Here is a 19,527-nt window from a genome sequence, read left to right on the forward strand (position 1 = left end):
GCCGGGCGTTTCACGTTTCACCGACTGCATTTGGCGTCTCGTGTCCGGCCGTGAAAAGCACGAACCGACCCTTCGTGCTCTTTCTTCTCGGATGCCGCGGCGGGGAGAGCGGGAGAGGAAGTCCGCCGGAGAGATCCGACGGACGATTCGCAGGAAATTGGATGCTTTTATTTCGCGCGATTTTCCTTCATGCAACGGAGTAACCCCCCTCTCTCTCCTTCTCTTTTACTCGCCTTCTATCTTTCTCATTCTCCTTCAATCCGTAACTCGACTCTCTCATCCACGCGATGAACTGAGCCCGTGACCGAGAGATCGAAACGATTTCTCAAGGACCGGCATTCGTCCCGGTTTTTCGGCGGGGGTTTCGGCGATTCGAATGTTACCTCTTACAGCGTACAAAGAAGAACCGGACTTCTCCTTGCAGAAGCAATTTTCTTCCAGACAAAAAAAAAAGAGTAGATTTTACAATGATTGATAAAATCAATTTTCGGAATAAAAATCGCGACCCGCCGTTAAAAGCCGTGAATTATGTTTCGAAACTTAATAGATAGATATACAGACGAGAAGTGAATAATCAGGCGATGAGCCTTTATATCGAACATGTAGCTCCGTTGTTTCATATTCCCTTTTGCGATAGTCTGGTGATGATAGTACGTGAGTCCCGTCGCACGCCCCTTCGATGAATCACGAGCGCGGGACACGCGATACGGAAGTTCTCTCAGCGAAGTCCCTCGTCTTTCTTCCCGTTAATAGGAATTATCTTATGGTCGGGTATATACGGAAGTAGTGTCTCGTTGAATTATACAGGAGCAGCGAGATTTCTCGGGGCGCGCAGGGTTTTGCGGACTACACCTACAGGGAATATCGTCACTGCACCGAGAGGGGAGTTGCGAAACACTCGACTGCAATTTAGGACGGCCTTGTCTCCCTTATAATCGCGCCGGCTCACCGGGGTATAAAACGGAAACTCGTGGACCGCGCTTCTTGGCAGTGTAATGCGAAACAGACAGACCTCGCGCCGCACGGAAACTTCGAAGTCACGGTTGTGGCTACAATGGCGGTGATGTATAGCGGAGCCCGAATGTATGCATATATTCGATCAGCTAATGGAATTTTCGAAGCGGTTTTATTCATCCGACAATAAATTAATCACGAAACAAACAATAAATAATCATGTAATTAACGATATTTTCAGTCAGCGGTTTTCGTTTCGTTCTTTCCGCGATTTACGCGTAACTGAATCAGAATCCAATATAATTATAATGATAATAACCAAAGTGTCGATTAATGGAAGATACTAAATTTCGCGAATAAAATGAAATTCGCAATTGGAGTACATCATTAAAATTTAACGCCGCACAACGACGAGAGCCTCGTTACATCTGATGTCATAAATCGAAGACGAGATGTCCTCAGAGCGACATTATTGGCTCGAATTACTGTTGACGCGAATCTCGGCGGCGCGCACGATGCTTCACTCAGGGAGAAGCGCGTTCTTGTCGAAATCGCCGTCGGGAGAGGCGGATGGCAGATCCTCGGCGCCGCCTCCTCGAAATACCATGCAATTTGGCGCGTCTTGTCGCGGAGTACCTTAATCGCGGTCGAGCCTGCGAGTGGAAAACGTAGTAGCGCGCGGCCCGTGTACGTTTGTACACGTTGTCTGTACACAACAAACACGCGCGCGCGCGGCTCGTCCGCTTGCGGATAGCTCGGCGGAGCGGAGCAAAGGAAAACCGACTAGACGGCGAGAAGGTTGCCCGGAGGCAGCATAGCCAAGCTTACCGATGTCAGTCAGTCAGCTGGAAATCGCTTACCGCGCCCGAACCATCTCGTATTTTACATTTCCTCCTCCTCGAGAACCTGTCCTCCGCCACCGTTACGCCATTCGCTATTCTGCTTGCACAGCTTTCCACGTCTTTTTCGTGCCGCCACCCTCTTTTCACGACGGCGAGGCGCGAGACCGAGCGCCCGTCGCCGTCTGAGAGCGGTATGGAGCGGAGTTATACTGCAAATCAATTTACCGTGGCCATTCGGACGGGGCCCCTCACATTCTGAGAGGGTGGATTATAAATTTAAATGTAAACCGACGCGGTCCCGAGGGGCAAAAGTGAGGAGCGCTCTCTCGCAGATGCGACAGAGAACACCGCGATGAAAGCCGACGATTCGGTCGCGCGTTTGCAAACACCCTTCGTAATGTGTCGGACAATAGTGATCGAAATCGCATCATCATCATCTCGCACGAGAAATTCGAGAAATTGCTTTATTATATGCATTGCATTTATATGTTTAATCGCATAAATCTGATCGAATCATAATAACCAAAGATTTATGTTCAAATAAGCTTTTCTATTTATCTCTTGTAAGATGTTTATGAAACATGTTGCAGTATTAATAACATATATCGCAAAAATTTAATTGCCTTTTTGATTTGGATAAAGAGCCGTTCGTTTTGCGAATTTAAGTAAAACGAATCGGCTTAAGTCGGAATAATGTTCGCTGATGACGCGTCAATAGCAAAGCCAACTGAGAGATAAATCCGTTTATTGCAATACGCGCAGGCGTGCTGTAATTCAGTTTCGTACACGGTTGACTTCGTATACGACGGAAAATACTTTAATCTCGACACTCCAGCGATGCATTCAAAAATGTCTATTGATTCCTGACTGCGTGAACCGGCTTCAGCCATCAGATTGCGCTCATACGTTGTCACGTGGAACAAATCTGACTTATCTGGCGGATTGCGCGTGCAAAGGCTGGAAGAATCTTTCTTTCAAAGGCATCACTGATGAGATGCACAAATTTAATTCTGCTATAATTAACTTTTTATTAAAACGTCCCTTTCAAAGAGTTTGAATAAAATTGTACTAATTAACAAACCGTTGTATTTCATTTTTGTTCAAGCGATATTTGGTAAATATATTATTTCATACATTATTTCATACTTTATCGCTGCGCGTTGACTTTTGACACAGTTTTAATGTAATGTTTAAGCAACAAAAGTACTTAATGGGATACGCTTTTTGGATTTTTCTGCGTATATCCCGCTTTCGTCCCGGAAATACAGGGAATTATTCATCCTCGACATTTCGTAGAATCACTGTTGGAATGAAAATGTTGGTTTCGCTGAAAGTGGAATAAATTACTGGTCCGTGGCTACGGACAAGAACTACTCTCTCAGCGGCAGTGCTTTACACTGTCTTTATCTGGCACATGTCAGAACCGTCAGTTTGGTTTATTCTGTGTTGAATGATTTTCCTGTGAAAACGACGAAACGGCGGTATAAGAGGCCGATAAAGTTTTAAAAGTACAATGACCTCTCCCCGCGGAATGGAAAATCGATAAAAGGGCACAGTCTACGCTTTCGCGAGTGCGTAATAAAATCGCGTTCTATTTTTTCATCCGCTTCATTAACTCATTCTTAATTACATCTGCCGTATCACAGTTAAAATTGTGCAATAGAACATTAAAAGAGATCACAAATTCAAATTAAAAATAATTAAACAGTATAACTTATGCAATAAAAATATTATAACTTTAAAATAGTTCTGCATTTCTATAATTGGTTTCAGCAGATATTTTGTAGGGAATATGTGACAAATATAATTGTGATTATTTGTTCTTACATTACGAAAAATAAGTATATTTTAAGTAAACAATGTGTTCCAACGATACATCAGACAGTGAATCATATCTCAACGTCGAGTAGTATTACTAGGAATTAATCAGACGATGGAAAGTCGCCCGGTGTTTAAATAGTAGCGAAACAGACATTGCCGTAATTTCGCTGAAATTGTGAAGTCACGAGCGACCGTTTCGCCGTCGCGACGTTAAGTTGATCACTTCGGCTTTTAAATCGCGAACTTCGATTCACTGAACCGTGATGAACAATCGGCCAGTCGAGACTCTTATTTATTTTAGCTTCAATTACATTTACGCAATAGACTTTAACGAGCACTTCCTCCGCTCTTGAATGTAAATTACGCGAATGTATATATTCAACAATTAGCTTTCGTTAAGCAAGAAGTACTTCGAAGTCCTTTTTATTCTCCGGTAATCAAGAGTTACTCGACGCCCCCCGGCCTCCTCCTCCTGCCGCCCCATCCCTACACCGTCTTCGCGATCTTGAAATGCTTGAAAAAATACCGTCGATAAAATTGCACCTTCAACGATGGAATATTCCGTCGGAGATTTGACTTTGATCAATCGATGAAAAAGAAAAAGAAGCGCAATTGGCCGGACCACGTTAAGATCCACATAATTTTCCTCTAACTCCTTCATCGAGTAAATCAACAAAAAGGATTCGCTCCCTTTCAGATGAAGAAAACGATCTGCTGCACGGAGAGCTTAAAAGAATAACGCGGCCAGAACGGCGAGACGGAGTCGAAAAGGTGAGAAAGAAAGGGCGCGCTAAATTTTTTGCTTTATTCCGCGACCGACATCCTGACTTCTGCCCTTTCCGTTCGTAACGACAAAATTTACACTGCTTGGATTTCAGATCCTCCGGTATTCACGCCCGGATTTCGTGACCGGAAGCTGTCGGGTTTGTATCAAAGTTTCACGTGTGTTTTTGACATTCTGCCTCGTGTCGGAGGCACTGGCTCTGAAATGGTACGCGCGATGTTTGTCAACGTCGAGTCGTTGTTCTCGAAACAATTTCTCCGTCTTTTCTAACTGACGTTAACTGTGCGATTTCAGATTATCGCAAGGATAACGGGACGGAAGGACGTGCGGGAAGTTTCGAGTGAAAATGCAATTTTTAACGCCTAACGGCGTTATCCAAACAGCGTAATATAATCCGCGGCTTCGGCGCGGAAAGAAATGACGGCTATTCGTTACACCACTTGCCAATCGTTTTTATCGAAAAATCCTGAAATACCTCCGCAAACTGCAAACAATGGAAATAAAAGTGAAAAATGGTGTAATGGTCTCGTTTGAATAAAATGCAAAATAGCGAAATGACTATTTTGATAAAAGTAAAGGATTTTAGTATGTGTATGCGGGTCATCCGAGGATGCAAACTGAGGTCGCAGAGTTGAATAATTGGGCCTCGTCGAGTTTTATTAAAACATCGCCGCCAGCGGAATCGCACGAAATGTATCTATGTAACCATCGGTGATTTATGCGAGTTATTTCGCGCTGGGACTACGCCCGTTACATCAGGTAGACGCGAGAGTAACGGAAAATGAGAGCACGGGAGAACGGCGAATGTGTATACATGCGCATGCACTGGGTGTAACATAAAAAACAGAACTTGTCATCTTATATTACAGTGCTTTTTCGCATCATATCGTGTTGGTTAATTAGATACAAAAAAGAAAAAGAACAAAAGATCACAATCTGTGTTTTAATTATTATTTCAACAACAATTTTTCTATTTTATAATATATTTTAGAACTATAAGATAAATTAATTATTAAAAAATAAAGCAATATTATTCGTTATTTTTATTCTTTTAATTTTTAATAAGGAACGGATTTTCTTTATTGCTTCGTTATTATTATAATAAAAATTCTTGCAATAGTATTGTTATAAAATCTATTGTATATATACATATTTATTTCTTTACGCGATTGATATTGAAAATTATGTGCAATAATCATGGTCAAGTTTTATATTTCACCCCGTACATACGGCACGAAAGCCTATTTTCCATGTACTATTACTATCGCTGCTCGTATTCGGGAGGATGTTATGGATGCGGCGAGCGTGAAATCAAATTTCTAACGATCAGAACGATTTCGGGTGCGGCATCGTTCGCTGGTTAGATCGGGGATAGAGTGCATAGATCCACTCTCTCCGAACTCTCGAAAATCGAACGACAACCGAAACCGGCGTGGCGGCGGACGCGTTCCATCGATCGTGTCTGTTAATCCGACGGCGATCTACGGGGCACAAATCGCGCCGGTGGTGCAAACGAGTACGGATAAGCGAAAAGTTTGCCATTTCTGGCTTCCGTTACGACCTGATACGCCTCGCGGGCGTGTATTTTTCCGCGATCGCGCGTGAACTTTCAACAACATGCCAGATTTGCCGGAATTTTATTTCTTGTTAATGAGACAAATGCAAATTTCAGCATGAAGCGAATAATTGTAACGCGAAATCGTTGCATCGCGAATATTTGCGCGTTAAACTTTAGGTGTTTCAAGTTACACAATAGTGATTTGCAGCGGCTTGCATGTATACAAATATGTACGAGTACCATTTGCAGATTAAATGTTCGTTTCTGCGTTGCGCGAACGAGCGATCACCATGGAATTGCATTATCGGCTCAGCTAGAAAAATCAAATTTTATCCCCCATTAAACAATTCAAACGATACATTGCGTTCAACAAACAAATTCCTTTGCTTTTTAAAAGATCTTTTAGTTTTTAAATTATGTTTGGAATTAATGTTTAGAATTTTTATAAATAAAATATACAATAAATTCATTCATTGTCATCGAATCTTGATCTAAGTTCTATTGTAATCTGAGTAAGAAAAATAAATGACAAATAAATTCAAGAGCAGTTTTTAAATCTCTCGTTTGTTAAAAATTTATTTATCCTTTCTTTCTCCTCAGTCTCAAAAAGTTGCTCGTCGTGCGGATTCTCAATGGACGGCAACTAGGAAAGATATATCCATTAACTAATTTATTTCTGGCGAGACAAATTTTGCTCAGAAGCGGAGCGTGTAATCAGCGGTAAAGCTGGCGAAGGAGTGGTAAGAAGAAACGGTCCGCATTCTCTTTTCTGTCTGATTCCGTCTTGCTGGTTTCCACTTCTCTCCGCAGCAGTTTCATTTACCCTCGAATGGGTGAAAGACTACTCCACGCGTCCTCGAGCCCGAACGGCATTGTCGTAATGTGGAAAGTTGGCGAATTGGATCTGAAGTTTTCTAAAAACAAGACTATGGCGCGCACGCTGCGAAGGACGAATAGAGGGATAGCGCTAAAGCTCGTCGATCGATTCGAGACGAGAAATCGGAAACAATGATGCGGTCGGAAACTCTTGAAGCTTCACTCTTCGCTAATTATCGTTCGATTCCATCGGATTTCGCCATTGGGAACATCGTTGTGTTCCATCACGTTGGACGAATGCGCGATTTAACGATTTCCGTTGAGTCCAAAATCTCGAGATTAGAGAGTATTAATGCAAGTACTAAATGTTACTCTTGCGCGAAAAAGTAGATTCCCGTTTATGCAAACTCCTCGCGCAGACTGGATTACAGTGAAAAGAGCTGGAAAGAGACGAACGTGCTAAACGACGTTTCGTGATCCCAATGCGGAAGAATCACACGGTTCTTTTCGCGCTGCTCTATGCAAATGTGTCGTTGACATTCTTGTGGAAGCATCTGTCGTTGTAACAGAATTGTGCTCGCGCGTGAAAGTTTATTTTCGTGCGCGTAAGTAAAAGGGCGGACAAAGAAACATTTTATCGCGATGTTTGCCTTTTTTAACCGAATTACCGGCGTTCGCAAAACAATAACGGAGGCGCGCGATTAGTTCGATGTCATCGAGGCGGAATTAGATAACGCGGTTTTTAGTACTGCGTTATGCGCCATCAGTTATAATAATGTGATTATTTAACCATAATAGTCGGTTGCGGGTTCGTGCATGCTAATGATTTATTTCAGCTGCATTTCGCATTGAAAGGCCGCCTAAATCGTGCGTAAACCATGAGCCAATCACGCATGCCACGTTCCACGACAGATTTGATCGCGCATAATGCGCGTAGATTCGGCCTAATAAATAACGGAGCCATTGTCTCATCGGCGCCAGTCGATCGTAAAATCACATTGACTAACTGCAGCTGTATTATTTCCAGAAATGCACACGGATAAACGGCCGGTGTCCGATAAAAAATCGCCCGCACAGCTAGTGGTCTTCCACATAGAAGCGAAACCCAGCCGCATTGTTCACTGCTCGATCAAAAATAAAATTTGGCGATTTTTAACATTTTTTCCCGCAATATAATCAACAATATAATCAACATCAACAATATGATCAAATCCAAGGAAATTAATTCAAAGATAAAAAAAAATAAAAAAAATATTAAATATTAATTAAATATATAATACAAAATTATTTCTCTAATTTTTCGAAAGTATTCGAATTAATATTATAGCGTGTAAACAAGTTCGTGAATTAATGGTCTATTTGCAACATTAATTCTCGTTACACTACGGTAATTAATAACGATTATTAATTAAGTCAGCGCTATAAACGTTATATACCGGCTTCATTAACCTTTCCCTTAAAACTGAATCAAATTTCGGGTTGTTCTTATCACGCAGGGGAAACTCGCTTGCGTTAAACGCGCAAACTCATCGTTCGCCGCGTTTACCGTGCGTTATTTATGCCGGCGCGTAACGAACGTTCGCGCGGCAACCGAACGCTCATGTTAGATTTATCAACCAAGCGAGTGTCTAATTTGATAAGTGTACATAGCACCCGGCAAACAATTCACGAAGTGTGCTCGGCATACATTATTACAGCTTGTGCGGTAAGCAAGCGGCGTTAGAAGCGCACCTTGGGAATGAAACGTCGAATTTCGGGAGGAATTGTACCGTCTGATATTCTAGTCGCGGACGTGATGTACATATGTAACCGGGTTATCTCCGTAGCAGTCGTGAGATGCGACGCGTGAGTTATGACAATCTTACGTGCGTGCATACCGTCTTCCTGTAAAAACGTAAAAACGTAAAAAAAACCCCATGATAGAGATGTATATTTGATTCCAAAAAATGATCTCGAAATGATGTCGAAACTAACGCTTTTTCTACATTATTTTTGGCACTTGCGCGCACAGAGTGGCGGAGATTTTCACTCATAGAAATTTTAATAAATTATAAATTATTCATTTTCATATTGCAAAGTTTTCGACCTAAAATTCAAACGACTATGACTTTTCGACACATTTTACTTTAACTTTTAGACGTATCCACGCGCGGCTTTTCTCTTTACTCATGCCTGCCGTAGCGCTTTCGCGACGAACCGTATTTTACTAAAACGGCCTTAGTTTAGATGAATCGCTTTAATACGTTTTCGCGACATGAAACTTACTCCGTCTAACGCGCGGTGTCACTTTGCGTTCGAGACGTCAAGAGATATAAATTCCAGGACGGGATGGCGAAGTTCGCTTTTCGAGAGCCGCGCCGAAGCCGCTCCCGCGGATTAGGTAATCTCACCGTAAAAGTGGCGTAATTTATGAAGCTACTTAAACCTTAGCCCCCGAGTAATATGCCCGCTCGTCGAGCTGCCTCTTTCGCAGGACGAAACAAGATGAACGGAAATGATCGTTATATGACTTGAGCAGCCCGCGAGAGGTGTGCTTTTCTTTTATAAGCATATATGAAATAAGCTGTTGGAGAACGGAGTTAATATCGCTATACTTAATAAATTTTCCTTGTTACTAGGTGCAAATTTTGATTCTTATAAAACGCGTGGTAAAATATTTTTCATCTCTAACATTTCAATATGTCATGTGTTTTTCGTAGATTGTTCTAAATACATCGCAAAGTTTTCTCCAAACAGCACGTATAAACGCGTATAAACTGGTCACGCAATTCACACACGCCCGTATTCGCTTTAAATAAATGCGCGTCACGCAGGCCAAAAGAGAGAAAATGCGCGTTTTAATGAATGAAAGTTTCGTAACGCGCGCGCGGAAGTCCGCGAGGGAAATTGAAATGCTTCAACACGGTTTTCGAAAAGTAGAAAAGAAAATTTATCGTCGACGCGCGTTACGTAACTAAACGTAGAAATTTCAACTAATATAAAGCGATAGCGAGAGACCGCATTTTGCAGTTGAAATTATTTCTCATCGCCGCTCAAATGATCCCGCGGCTGCAATATTCGTAATGTCGGATATACAAATATAATAACGACAATAGTTACAAGTCGCAGTTATAGTGTCTCGCATTTTGCTGAACGTCCGATTTACAAACACTTGTGCAGTAAATGTAAAATGCTGTGCGAGAAAAATACACAAACCGAATGAAGAAACTGTAATCCTTTATATTTTAAGTACGTTCGAGCACTGGAAGAGATTTATTAATTTTTACGCGAACTCCGCGTTGATTAAAGTGTCAGTTCTCTAGATGCCAGACTTCAGAAGTTTATTCCTTACGCAGCGGTGTCATTTTTTTTATTCTCGGTATTCCGGCGAAGTATCTTCTTTTCCCTTCATTTTTCTTCCTTAATCTTTTGAGGGCTGTCACGCTTTAACAAGCTACTAACCGAACTGGTAATCTACGTCATTAAATATATCGATGTAATTTCTCATTTCTGAAAGACGCGTACAATTCTATGGAAGGCGTCTTTCGCGAAACATAAAATTAAAACGACGGCGTATTAATCTGAAAATTGCGACGGCGATCGCGGGAGGAAGAAAAGTGGGGAGGTACGAGACACGAGAACGGGGTGAGTAGAAGTCGGTGAGTGATCGAAGGCGCGCGGTGGAAAGGAGAGGGGGGGATCGTGTGAAAGAAGCGGCCCCGGGCGATTTTCATACAAATTCCCGAGCCGCCGGTAATCATAGCGAAATTAAGGTCATCCATCACCCGACGTGACTCATTCTATTCCGTTACCCCACTTAATAGTATTCCGCTGAGCGACGTAATTTTGTCGCTTACACCATCACCCTGACCGCATGTACGCGGGTGAACCGACAAGATGGAAGAGTGAAGTCTAAGGACGAGAGAGAAAGAGAGAGGGACGCGCGGCGAAGGAGCGGCGGGAGCTTTCCGTGCTTTCCAGAGACTGACGAACGAAATCCACGTTCCCTAGGCTGCGTCGCGCGCATCAGTCAACAAGCCGGCCAGAATATTCGCAGGATACCTCATGGGTAATGCGGGAGTTATACCTCTCGCGTGATATCGCGATGAATTAATTACGGAGGCGCGCATGTGTGTCGCCGGTGCTGCAGCCGGCAAAGGCAATTTTTCAGCATTCTGCAGGTTAATGTTTCTCGCGAGAGAAAGAGAAAGAGGGAGGGAGAGAGAGAGAGACGGGCATGGATAACGAGTTACTTTATGCAGGATAATTCGTGCGTTATTCATGAGATGTTTTTTTAATTAACTTCTCATATTTTTCATCGCAATCGAATCGGCGAGCGGGCGCGGGCGGGAGTTTTCGATGAGACGCGCGCTCCTCCTCTCTCTATGTATCGAATCTTCATTATGCGAATATTACTTTATAGACTGCCTACGGCTTCCACTCTGTGAATTAAATAAATACATCCACGTCTATCCAAATTAATCCTCCCTCTATCGCATTTGATTATTCAATCATTCAATTTCGCAAATTAATATGCCGGCATTTCTCCACAGTATTATTTTCCCTACGAATACCTCATTCATTATCGCGAATTAATTAACTTTATGGGTGGATAGATAGATATATATAGAGATACATTTATGTTATTGAAACGGGAAAATTATAAAGATGAGCGTGCAATATTCAGCGAGTAGATGATTCCTGGAACATTGATGGTGGCACGCACCACGGTTAATTTGCGCAATCTCGGACAGCGGCGAATATATTATCCCGCATGCACAACTATGTTGTGCGAAACCAATTTTCGAGAATGCGCACCGTCGGAAGTTTACGAGTGGGGAAAGTACGAAATTTGTACAGCGTTCAATAGAGCCCGTAAATTAATTCCGCACGGTTAATTTGAATGCACTCAATATCTCTGCGGATTTAGCATACGCATTGTTTTCGCAAATCAATTCGAGGATTGAAGTATTACGCCTGCGGCATTACTCTCGCTAGACTTCACGTAGTGTGGATATTAAAATTAAATTTCATCAATTATTATAATTTTGTAATCGTCAAATAGAATAAAACGAATCGCGTGGACTTATTAGGGAAAATATAATCTTGATGTAATTTTCAATTCTTTTTTCGCGAGAAAATATCAAAGCGAATACTTTGCAAATGAATGAATATCTCAAAGCGCAACATCGCAATTGCTGCAATATGCAGCAATTGCGATGTTGTAGAGAAGATACAACGTTTTTCGATGCCGCTCTCCATTCGAGAATATTACTGACGAGAGCAATCGCCTATGTTGGACCTGAAATTGCACGGCACGGGTCATTCGAAGGACATTCACGGAATGAAGTACATGTCCAGCCAAGGACCTGACCTAATTGCGTCTCATCGAGAGCGCGCACGTACATTGAGGTGATCGCGATTCGGTATTCGGAATTAGGAGCACCTACATCTTCCGGCTCGAACACGAGGTGTCCGAGTGGCCCGCGCTTTGTTCCTTTCCTCGAAATTTGCGTTCCATTATCAAGCTCCTATGAGTGTTCGAGAAGGACTCCGGGAAGTCCGCCTGTGTGGGACAGCGGTAAGATAGACGATTTGCGTTCGTGAAAGGGCATTCGCCGAAGAGGAGAAGGATAATATAAAGGGAAAGTGAGTTATGCAAAGCGTAAATGCCTGCAAAATGCGATGACTGTCGTAGAGAGATTATTTTCCATTTAGCGAAAATTATTATTTTTATTATTTCGATAATTGAAAAAAGAGCGAATCCGACTTCTTAACTTTTCCAGAAAGAAAATTGTCTGATGGAAGATAGGATGCACTAGTAACATAATGCTCTATAATCAGTGATCAACCCTTTGTTCTTTGAAGGATGTAGCGAACGTGACGTAAAGCAACACAAGGATCCTGTTATGGTGTGCCACATAGACGGACCCGGAAAGTTACATTAATTATAACTTAACGAGCATGAACTACACACGTATTACACGACCGTGCCGTGTAACATGTGTCGTTTGTCATATTTCCACCAACTCCGTCCTATGCCGTGTTCCTGTGATATTAATTCAGCGTCATGCGTTGCGTAAACTACGAAAACCGGGTATTTCAATCTCACTCGTAAACGCGAAATCCTCTCCAAAGATTGTGCACAATTTAACAAACAAAATTTTGCAGCAGAGTGTTCGTTTAAACGTGTTATCTACATGTAGTTATCTATGTATGTATGTCACGCTTGTCTCGTGTACATTTTTTACGAATTCGTGCGAGCGAATATATTTGCGCAACATCAGATCGCTACAGTTTGATTTACAGCGGTATCAAGTCGATTTAATGCGACACAGAGACGAAGCTCGCATATTAGACAATAACTTGAATACTTTCAGTTCTCTGTTTTCTATACTTTCTCGTGATATTCCTCGCGATTGAACTTCAGATGCATCGCAAATGACCTGAGAAATTCCTCACTGATTCTGCTCGGTAAAGTAACACTAAAATTTCGCAGGATTTCCCGCGATAAAGCCGATCAAACGACAATATTTTCCCATGCAGAAGGATTTGCGCGATACGGTTCGTGAAGACGGCGCTGTTTCTTCCGGTCGTTGCAGTTTCTCAGAGTACAACGCTCAGAGAACGGAAGAAACGCGAACAGCCTTGGCCGCGCGGGCAAGAGTAACGATATTTCTCGCCCTCAGCTTACCGGCCGTTTCCCTCGCTAACAAGTGGACTTAAAGTGCGGGCTTCTGCATCTTTTACGGCTGCGCTCTTTTACGTAGCGGATGATGGCGCAGATCGTTTACGAAACATCTTGCTGTTTTAAAAAGCACGATATAAATTTGCATTTCACCGAGTCGTTTAAGCGAATAAGCGTTTCAAATCTTTTAACCGTACGTATTCAGGATTTTATGAAGATGTAAAGAGAGACCATCGATTTCTTACGGCAGCTTATAAGTATTTAATTTGAAAATTTTCCAATAATAAATAATAAGAAGTATAAAATATTATTAGTAAAATTTTTATTTTCGCGAGTTGAAATTTTAGTTTCCGTCTATGCTTATGCGTATTTACATCAATTGCACTCGATTCAATAAGTTCAATCGGAAATAATTTATTTCTAGATATCACGGCGTAATAAAAACTCGCTGGAAATTTAACGGAAATGTACTTTCTTTCAGGGAAGGTAACAATAGCGAGAGCAGAGACGCATATTTCCCGTTTGTGTCACCACCCGCGCGCCGTAAGCATATATCCGCCCCCGTAGATGTGTACACTCGCGCGCGCTTTGCGTATTCCAGAGCGGGAACAAAAGCCACTAGAGTAAGCTCATATGACGCTGGGCGCGCTGTAAGCTCGACTCTGCCGTCGCTGCGCGTGGGAACGGGAAACGCGAAGGCTAAGGTGAAGAGCCTTGTCGAAAAATTGTAAGAACTTTTCCAGAGCTTGTCGAAGGTCTTTTCCGTTCGCCACAAAGTTTGTCCACGGAGTGGACGAGTTCGTGTATGTGTGTGTGTGTGTATGCGCGTGCGCGCGTAACGCGGGTTAGAGAGCTGCCGCGGGAGATTTCTGAAAACAGTAATTTTTCTACCCAACCTCCGATTCCCCCGTAGCACTGCCGCCGTCACTTTCGACTCCTCATCCCCCCCCCCTCTCTCCGAGTGTCGAGAGGAGCTTGAGAGCCGAACTATCGTCTCGTAAGAGCGGAAGTATGACAAATTGAAGCGACCATCGACGAGAGCGATTTCCAATCATATCGGTCCGCGCGGCCCTGTTCAACTGCTCGTACGTGTGAGAAAAGTGAGGACAAGGGTTTTCTCGTGCGGCGCGACGATAAGTTGTAAGTTATTGACGAATGACAAACGTTCTTAAAACATTTTACCTTCGCAAGGTAAGAGTGATTGTAAAAAATTTCACAAAAGTCTTCGCATCCTTTATCTGTAATATATCTGCGACATTTCGCTGTGAAAAATAGCAAGGCTACCCGAATATCCTTTAAACAATACAAAATGTACAAGTGCCATTCCATTCATGTTTCTTTTCCTCCTTTACACGCTTTATTATATGTCTAAAATTATTTGGCTCGACTGCAAGACGATGCAAGTTTGCAGACTGTGCATGTACTATGGCTGTATTAAACAGACGCTGTGTACACGACGGAAATACTTTCCCATAAAGTTTACGGTCATGGCTATAAAGGAGCAGGGAGGCGCAAAAGGGTGCCGTTAAGCGATACGAGCGGATCGAAAGAAAGGCGTCACCGAAAAGCTACTTACGCGGTGCCGTTGTGTCGGCCGATGGATACCAGTCGATATATCTGCAGCTCAACCCGCTGTCCGGTATCCGGCACGAATCTGTATGTACACCTCGAGGGCCCTTGGAGATACGGTGACTTTATTTGCCCGAAGCCGCGATTCGATTTGCCTAACAGCTGCCTGCTGTCCAACGTTATGTTGCACACTGAAATGGAACAAAACGACTGTGTAAAAAGACGAAGAACTGAATGGTGACATGGCAGTAAATTCACTCGCTTAATCCTACCTGGATTAATATCGCAAAATTTTTCTGAAAAAATTTCCTATAAATTTTTCAATTAATTTTATAGCAAATACGAATAAGAATAATTTGTACAATGTAAAATTGCAGTTCTAATTGCGTTTTTGTATCTAGATAAGTTTTAATTTTATAATACTGAGCTTTCGTTCTAGAATTTCGACGTGGAATCCGAATCATGCGAGAAAAAGAGAGAACAGAGAGACAGCGAGAAAAATGAAGTGTAGCTAATAACGAATTTTCTTGCTCGTGCAGAGTTTTATTGGCGCGTCTCGTGTAGCCGTGCCATTCGGGCGACGACGAGTCGCGACAGCTTGGCGCAATATTATGAGGTAATCTGCCGCAGTATGTAATTTGATTCTTAATTGCTTCCCGTGGGATGTCGCGTTGGACGTTTTGTGATTGTAGTGCAAATATCGTTTTGTCAGTCGACATATTATATTTCTTGAGAATTATCACTATGAACGTCATTTTTACGACTTTTCTTATAAATCTAAAACTACATTAAAAAAGCACAAAATCCAATAAACATAGTTTTTAAATATAGATATGTTTTTGTATAATATTATTAAATCCACTTTAATTACATAGAATTTAAACTAATTCACATTATGCAAATTATGCTGCTGAAATAAGAAAAAAGGTATTTTAACATTTGTCGTCATTTTAACAAATTTTTCACATCAGATAATCAATAAACTTATACGGAAGAAAAACTTATAAACCTTTTTATCCATACAGAGTGCATCTACGTGGTTCCGTATACATTTCCGCGATGTTGAAAGAAAGCTGTGGAGAAAAGATTTGATGGATGAAACACGAAGGCAATATCGCCCCCAAGTAATTAGCGCAAAGAAAGGTTAGATGGATGAAGCATAAGAACTTCGTCAAGAGTGATTAGTTATAAGAAAGGTCGAAAGGACGGCACACAAGAGAAATATCCCCGAAACGATTTATTCCCTTTATAAACGTGCAAAGCGAGCCGCAAACATTCGACTGAGACCAGACTTCCTATTCCTCGGATATCTCGGTGTCTTTTGAGCATTTGTCGAGCGTTCATCCTCTTATAAACGCCCGTTCCCTTTTCTCTTCCCTGTTCGCTCTTTGAATCACACCTCCCCGTTGCTCCGCACCGTGCCACCGACCATTTCTAAAGAGACTCGCTTTCCGCGCGCGCTTTAATTTCCACTTGTTCGCGGGACACGAGCGTCTGCAAACGAGAAGCAGCGCGAAGCAAGTGACTTAATGGCGCGAATCTTGTCTCTAGCGTCAAAGAGATCGCCCGTGTCTTTTTGACACGACGTAATTATATTTTCCGTAAAATTAAGGAAGTAAATACACTAATTAGTTGATCGTTGGCGAACGGGGAGGAAAGCAAACAACGGGAGGAATGAGAAAAAATTTTGGCATGGTTCGCGCGTTTATGTCACTCCACATTCAAATAAAACCCTTCCCAAAAAATATTATTACTTTTGTTAAAACACGCACGCCACGTGCATTCGCAACAGTTTTAATTAATGTCCGAATGCAGTTAGGTGAGAAAATTTTCAGTAGTAAAACATTACGTTTGAGCAACCATTTCAATGTAACCAAATGGTGCTGTAGGCTGAGACTTATTTAGTGATACTTACTATTCGCACAATGTTGCTCCAGGCCGCACTGAGCGCATCTATCGGGCGAAGCTGCGCCGCAGCTGCAGCCGCCCGCCGGTACACAACAAGCGCAATCGTTACTGGTCGAGTTAAAGCTGCAAGCGCAGCCCGTAGTGCTCTGTGTCCAGAGATCAACTTGACCTGAAACAGAATATGCCCTTTTATGAAGCAAACTATTCAAGAAGACATTTCATATGTCGCGCATATTATGCATCGATTTACCGGATTACATTAAATAAAAGCTAACAGCTGCTGAGAGCCGTGTATATAAGCATGTAATTTTATAGGTAAAAGATAATTGAAATGTAATGCATATATTTTGAAAAAATAGAATTAAAATGGTTCACGCTTTTTAATAACATTTACATAAAAAGATTTGATAGCTAAATTAGTTTTTATAAAACGCGTTTAAAATAAATGCGGCGCTTAATTTTTCCGATATCTTTTATGACACTGGATTATTATATTGTTGAAATTTGATTAGTTATTAATCCCAATCTTTTAATCAGCGCGGAGGAATTTTAATTACCGGCGGTATGAATTTTTTGTGAATATTATTAGGAAAATTGGAATTGCTTTATTATCTTTAAATTATTCGCGAAATTATTTTTAGCGTCCAAACCGAATTCACATATTGATTGACATTACAAATATCGTTGTATAAAGATAACGTTTGTGCACGTCAATAATGTCTCCAATATTCCTATTGTATCGGAATTAACTCGCACACGGGCTCTTTATTGACCCTAGAAATGCCGCGCATGCCACGGTCGGGATTACATACTCGATACGTAAATAACAGAATATCTGAATGGTCAAATACGCTGCATCAACGAATCGTTTAATTGACATCACCGTATATATCCATCGATGTCAAATAAAATTTGCCTATAATCGACTACAGTTGATAGCTACAACCTCCTACTCCCACTCGCGCCGGAACGTTCGTAACGAGGCACGGCCGCGCGCGCTATTCAGCAATCGAAGTTGCATACTGGAAGACTCTCCATCCTCGGTAAACGGTTCGCGAGCTTTGTCGAACCGATTTTGAGCGTCCACTCGATCTGCTTCCGGCTTGACATTCCTGGCACGATATTGCGTTTTTCGCCGCCGTGTTCGCGGACTCTACCGTCCGCGTCTCTCACTCTCTCTCTCTAATCCTCCGGCTCTCCCATTTCCCTCGCGGTGTACGCTCGCGTTCCCGCTTTTTTTTTTATCGCGCGCTCTTACGCGGCCGTGTCTGTCCCGTGGTACCAATAAATAGAAACACAGTGAAAAACGAGGGATGGATAGAGGCAGGCGAGATACAACCCCCTCGACGAACGATTGTTCATTGTTTTTCCGCGTCTACTGACTGGATTGCGACCGCCGTTCGCCTTCGCGTTTTTACGCGGCCCTCATCTGACGATTTTCCGAACGTGCTCGATAAACCAGTAAAAACACGGTTATTAATACACTATAAAGGTCTCCTCTCTTACCCTCTCCCTGCTCTCCGAACTGTATACTAGAACATTTTTCGCTCGATTGAGCAAAAAGTTAGTGAACGCCGCATCATATTAGCTGACTCTGCGAAATCTGGCCTGGATAAAAATTGCTGCCTTCAGCTCGCAATTGAATAGATATCATTGCGCGTTCCGATCTTTGCATCTCGAAACAGTAGCGCGGAAATGAAATATTTATTACACCGAGTCATGCAGCCGTTTCAAATTCAATTTTGATTATTATTGATGACCGCGAAACGGAAAGAAGAATCTAGAGACGTACGTCAAAACTTTCCGTAGAACGGAATATCAGTAAGGGCACTAATCCGATTTTCAAGCAGACAAGCGGATATGCGTCGCGGGCTTCCTGTCACGCCCGGGATTACATATTTTTATCCCGCTCCACGGTTTGACTGCGCCACGTAGAAAATTCGGTACCATTCGTTTCTCGGGATTCCTAATCCGTGATTTTACATCTGAATGGCGTTCTCGGTCGTCGAAAAAGCGCTCAACGAAGAAATCGTTGCCAGTTACGGCCGTGTCTACGTCATTCTACAGCCGATCGATCGGCAGGATCGATCGGAGACATGCTGGGGGAAAAAAGAGGCCGCGGCGATTCGGCTTCTAATAGAGATTTCCGGTTGATTCTGCGAGCGCGGAGATACGCGTGCGTGATTGATTGTCCCAGGGGCGCGGGGACACGGGGAATAGAACAAGAATTAGAGGGGCGCATGGAAGGAAGAGGGGGGGGGGGGAGAGAAAGCCGCCGAATAACGGCCGTCGGTGAGAAGGACAAGGAAGATAGAAGAGAAACGCGGAATGGCGAGATGGAGAGGCGGAGAAGACGTAGAACGGTGACGAGGGTGCTAGGCGGGGGGATAAAGGTGGAGGGCGGAACGAGAAGAGGAGGAAGAAGACATAAATTCCGAGCCAGTGTAAAAAGGGCGTTAAGAGGAGAAGCCCCGGCACCCCCGATATGTCAATATCCCGAGGAAATACGGGGCGGTACTTGGCCGGAGGGATAGTAAAAATAAAGCAAACTTTATTGCTGCTGCTGCTGCTGCTGCTGCCGCTGCCGTCGTTGCTTTTGCCTCTATAG

At 42.7% G+C, this 19,527-nt stretch overlaps 1 protein-coding gene across 5 annotated transcripts in view; it reads right to left on the reverse strand.

Annotated features, from left to right (window-relative positions):
- Nucleotides 1-19,527, reverse strand: part of LOC105670882 (uncharacterized) — a 206,103-nt gene that overhangs the window by 96,726 nt on the left and 89,850 nt on the right. For all 5 annotated transcript variants that reach the window (XM_012364625.2, XM_012364626.2, XM_067353803.1 and 2 more), the window contains exons 3-4: nt 16,927-17,088; nt 15,019-15,202 (exon numbers count right to left, since the gene is read on the reverse strand). In XM_012364625.2, coding sequence (XP_012220048.1) covers nt 15,019-15,202; nt 16,927-17,088 — 346 coding nt within the window. The remainder of the gene's footprint in view (nt 1-15,018; nt 15,203-16,926; nt 17,089-19,527) is intronic.

The sequence above is a fragment of the Linepithema humile genome, chromosome 4 (genome assembly GCF_040581485.1).
Source record: "Linepithema humile isolate Giens D197 chromosome 4, Lhum_UNIL_v1.0, whole genome shotgun sequence".
Taxonomy (NCBI): Eukaryota; Metazoa; Arthropoda; class Insecta; order Hymenoptera; family Formicidae; genus Linepithema; species Linepithema humile.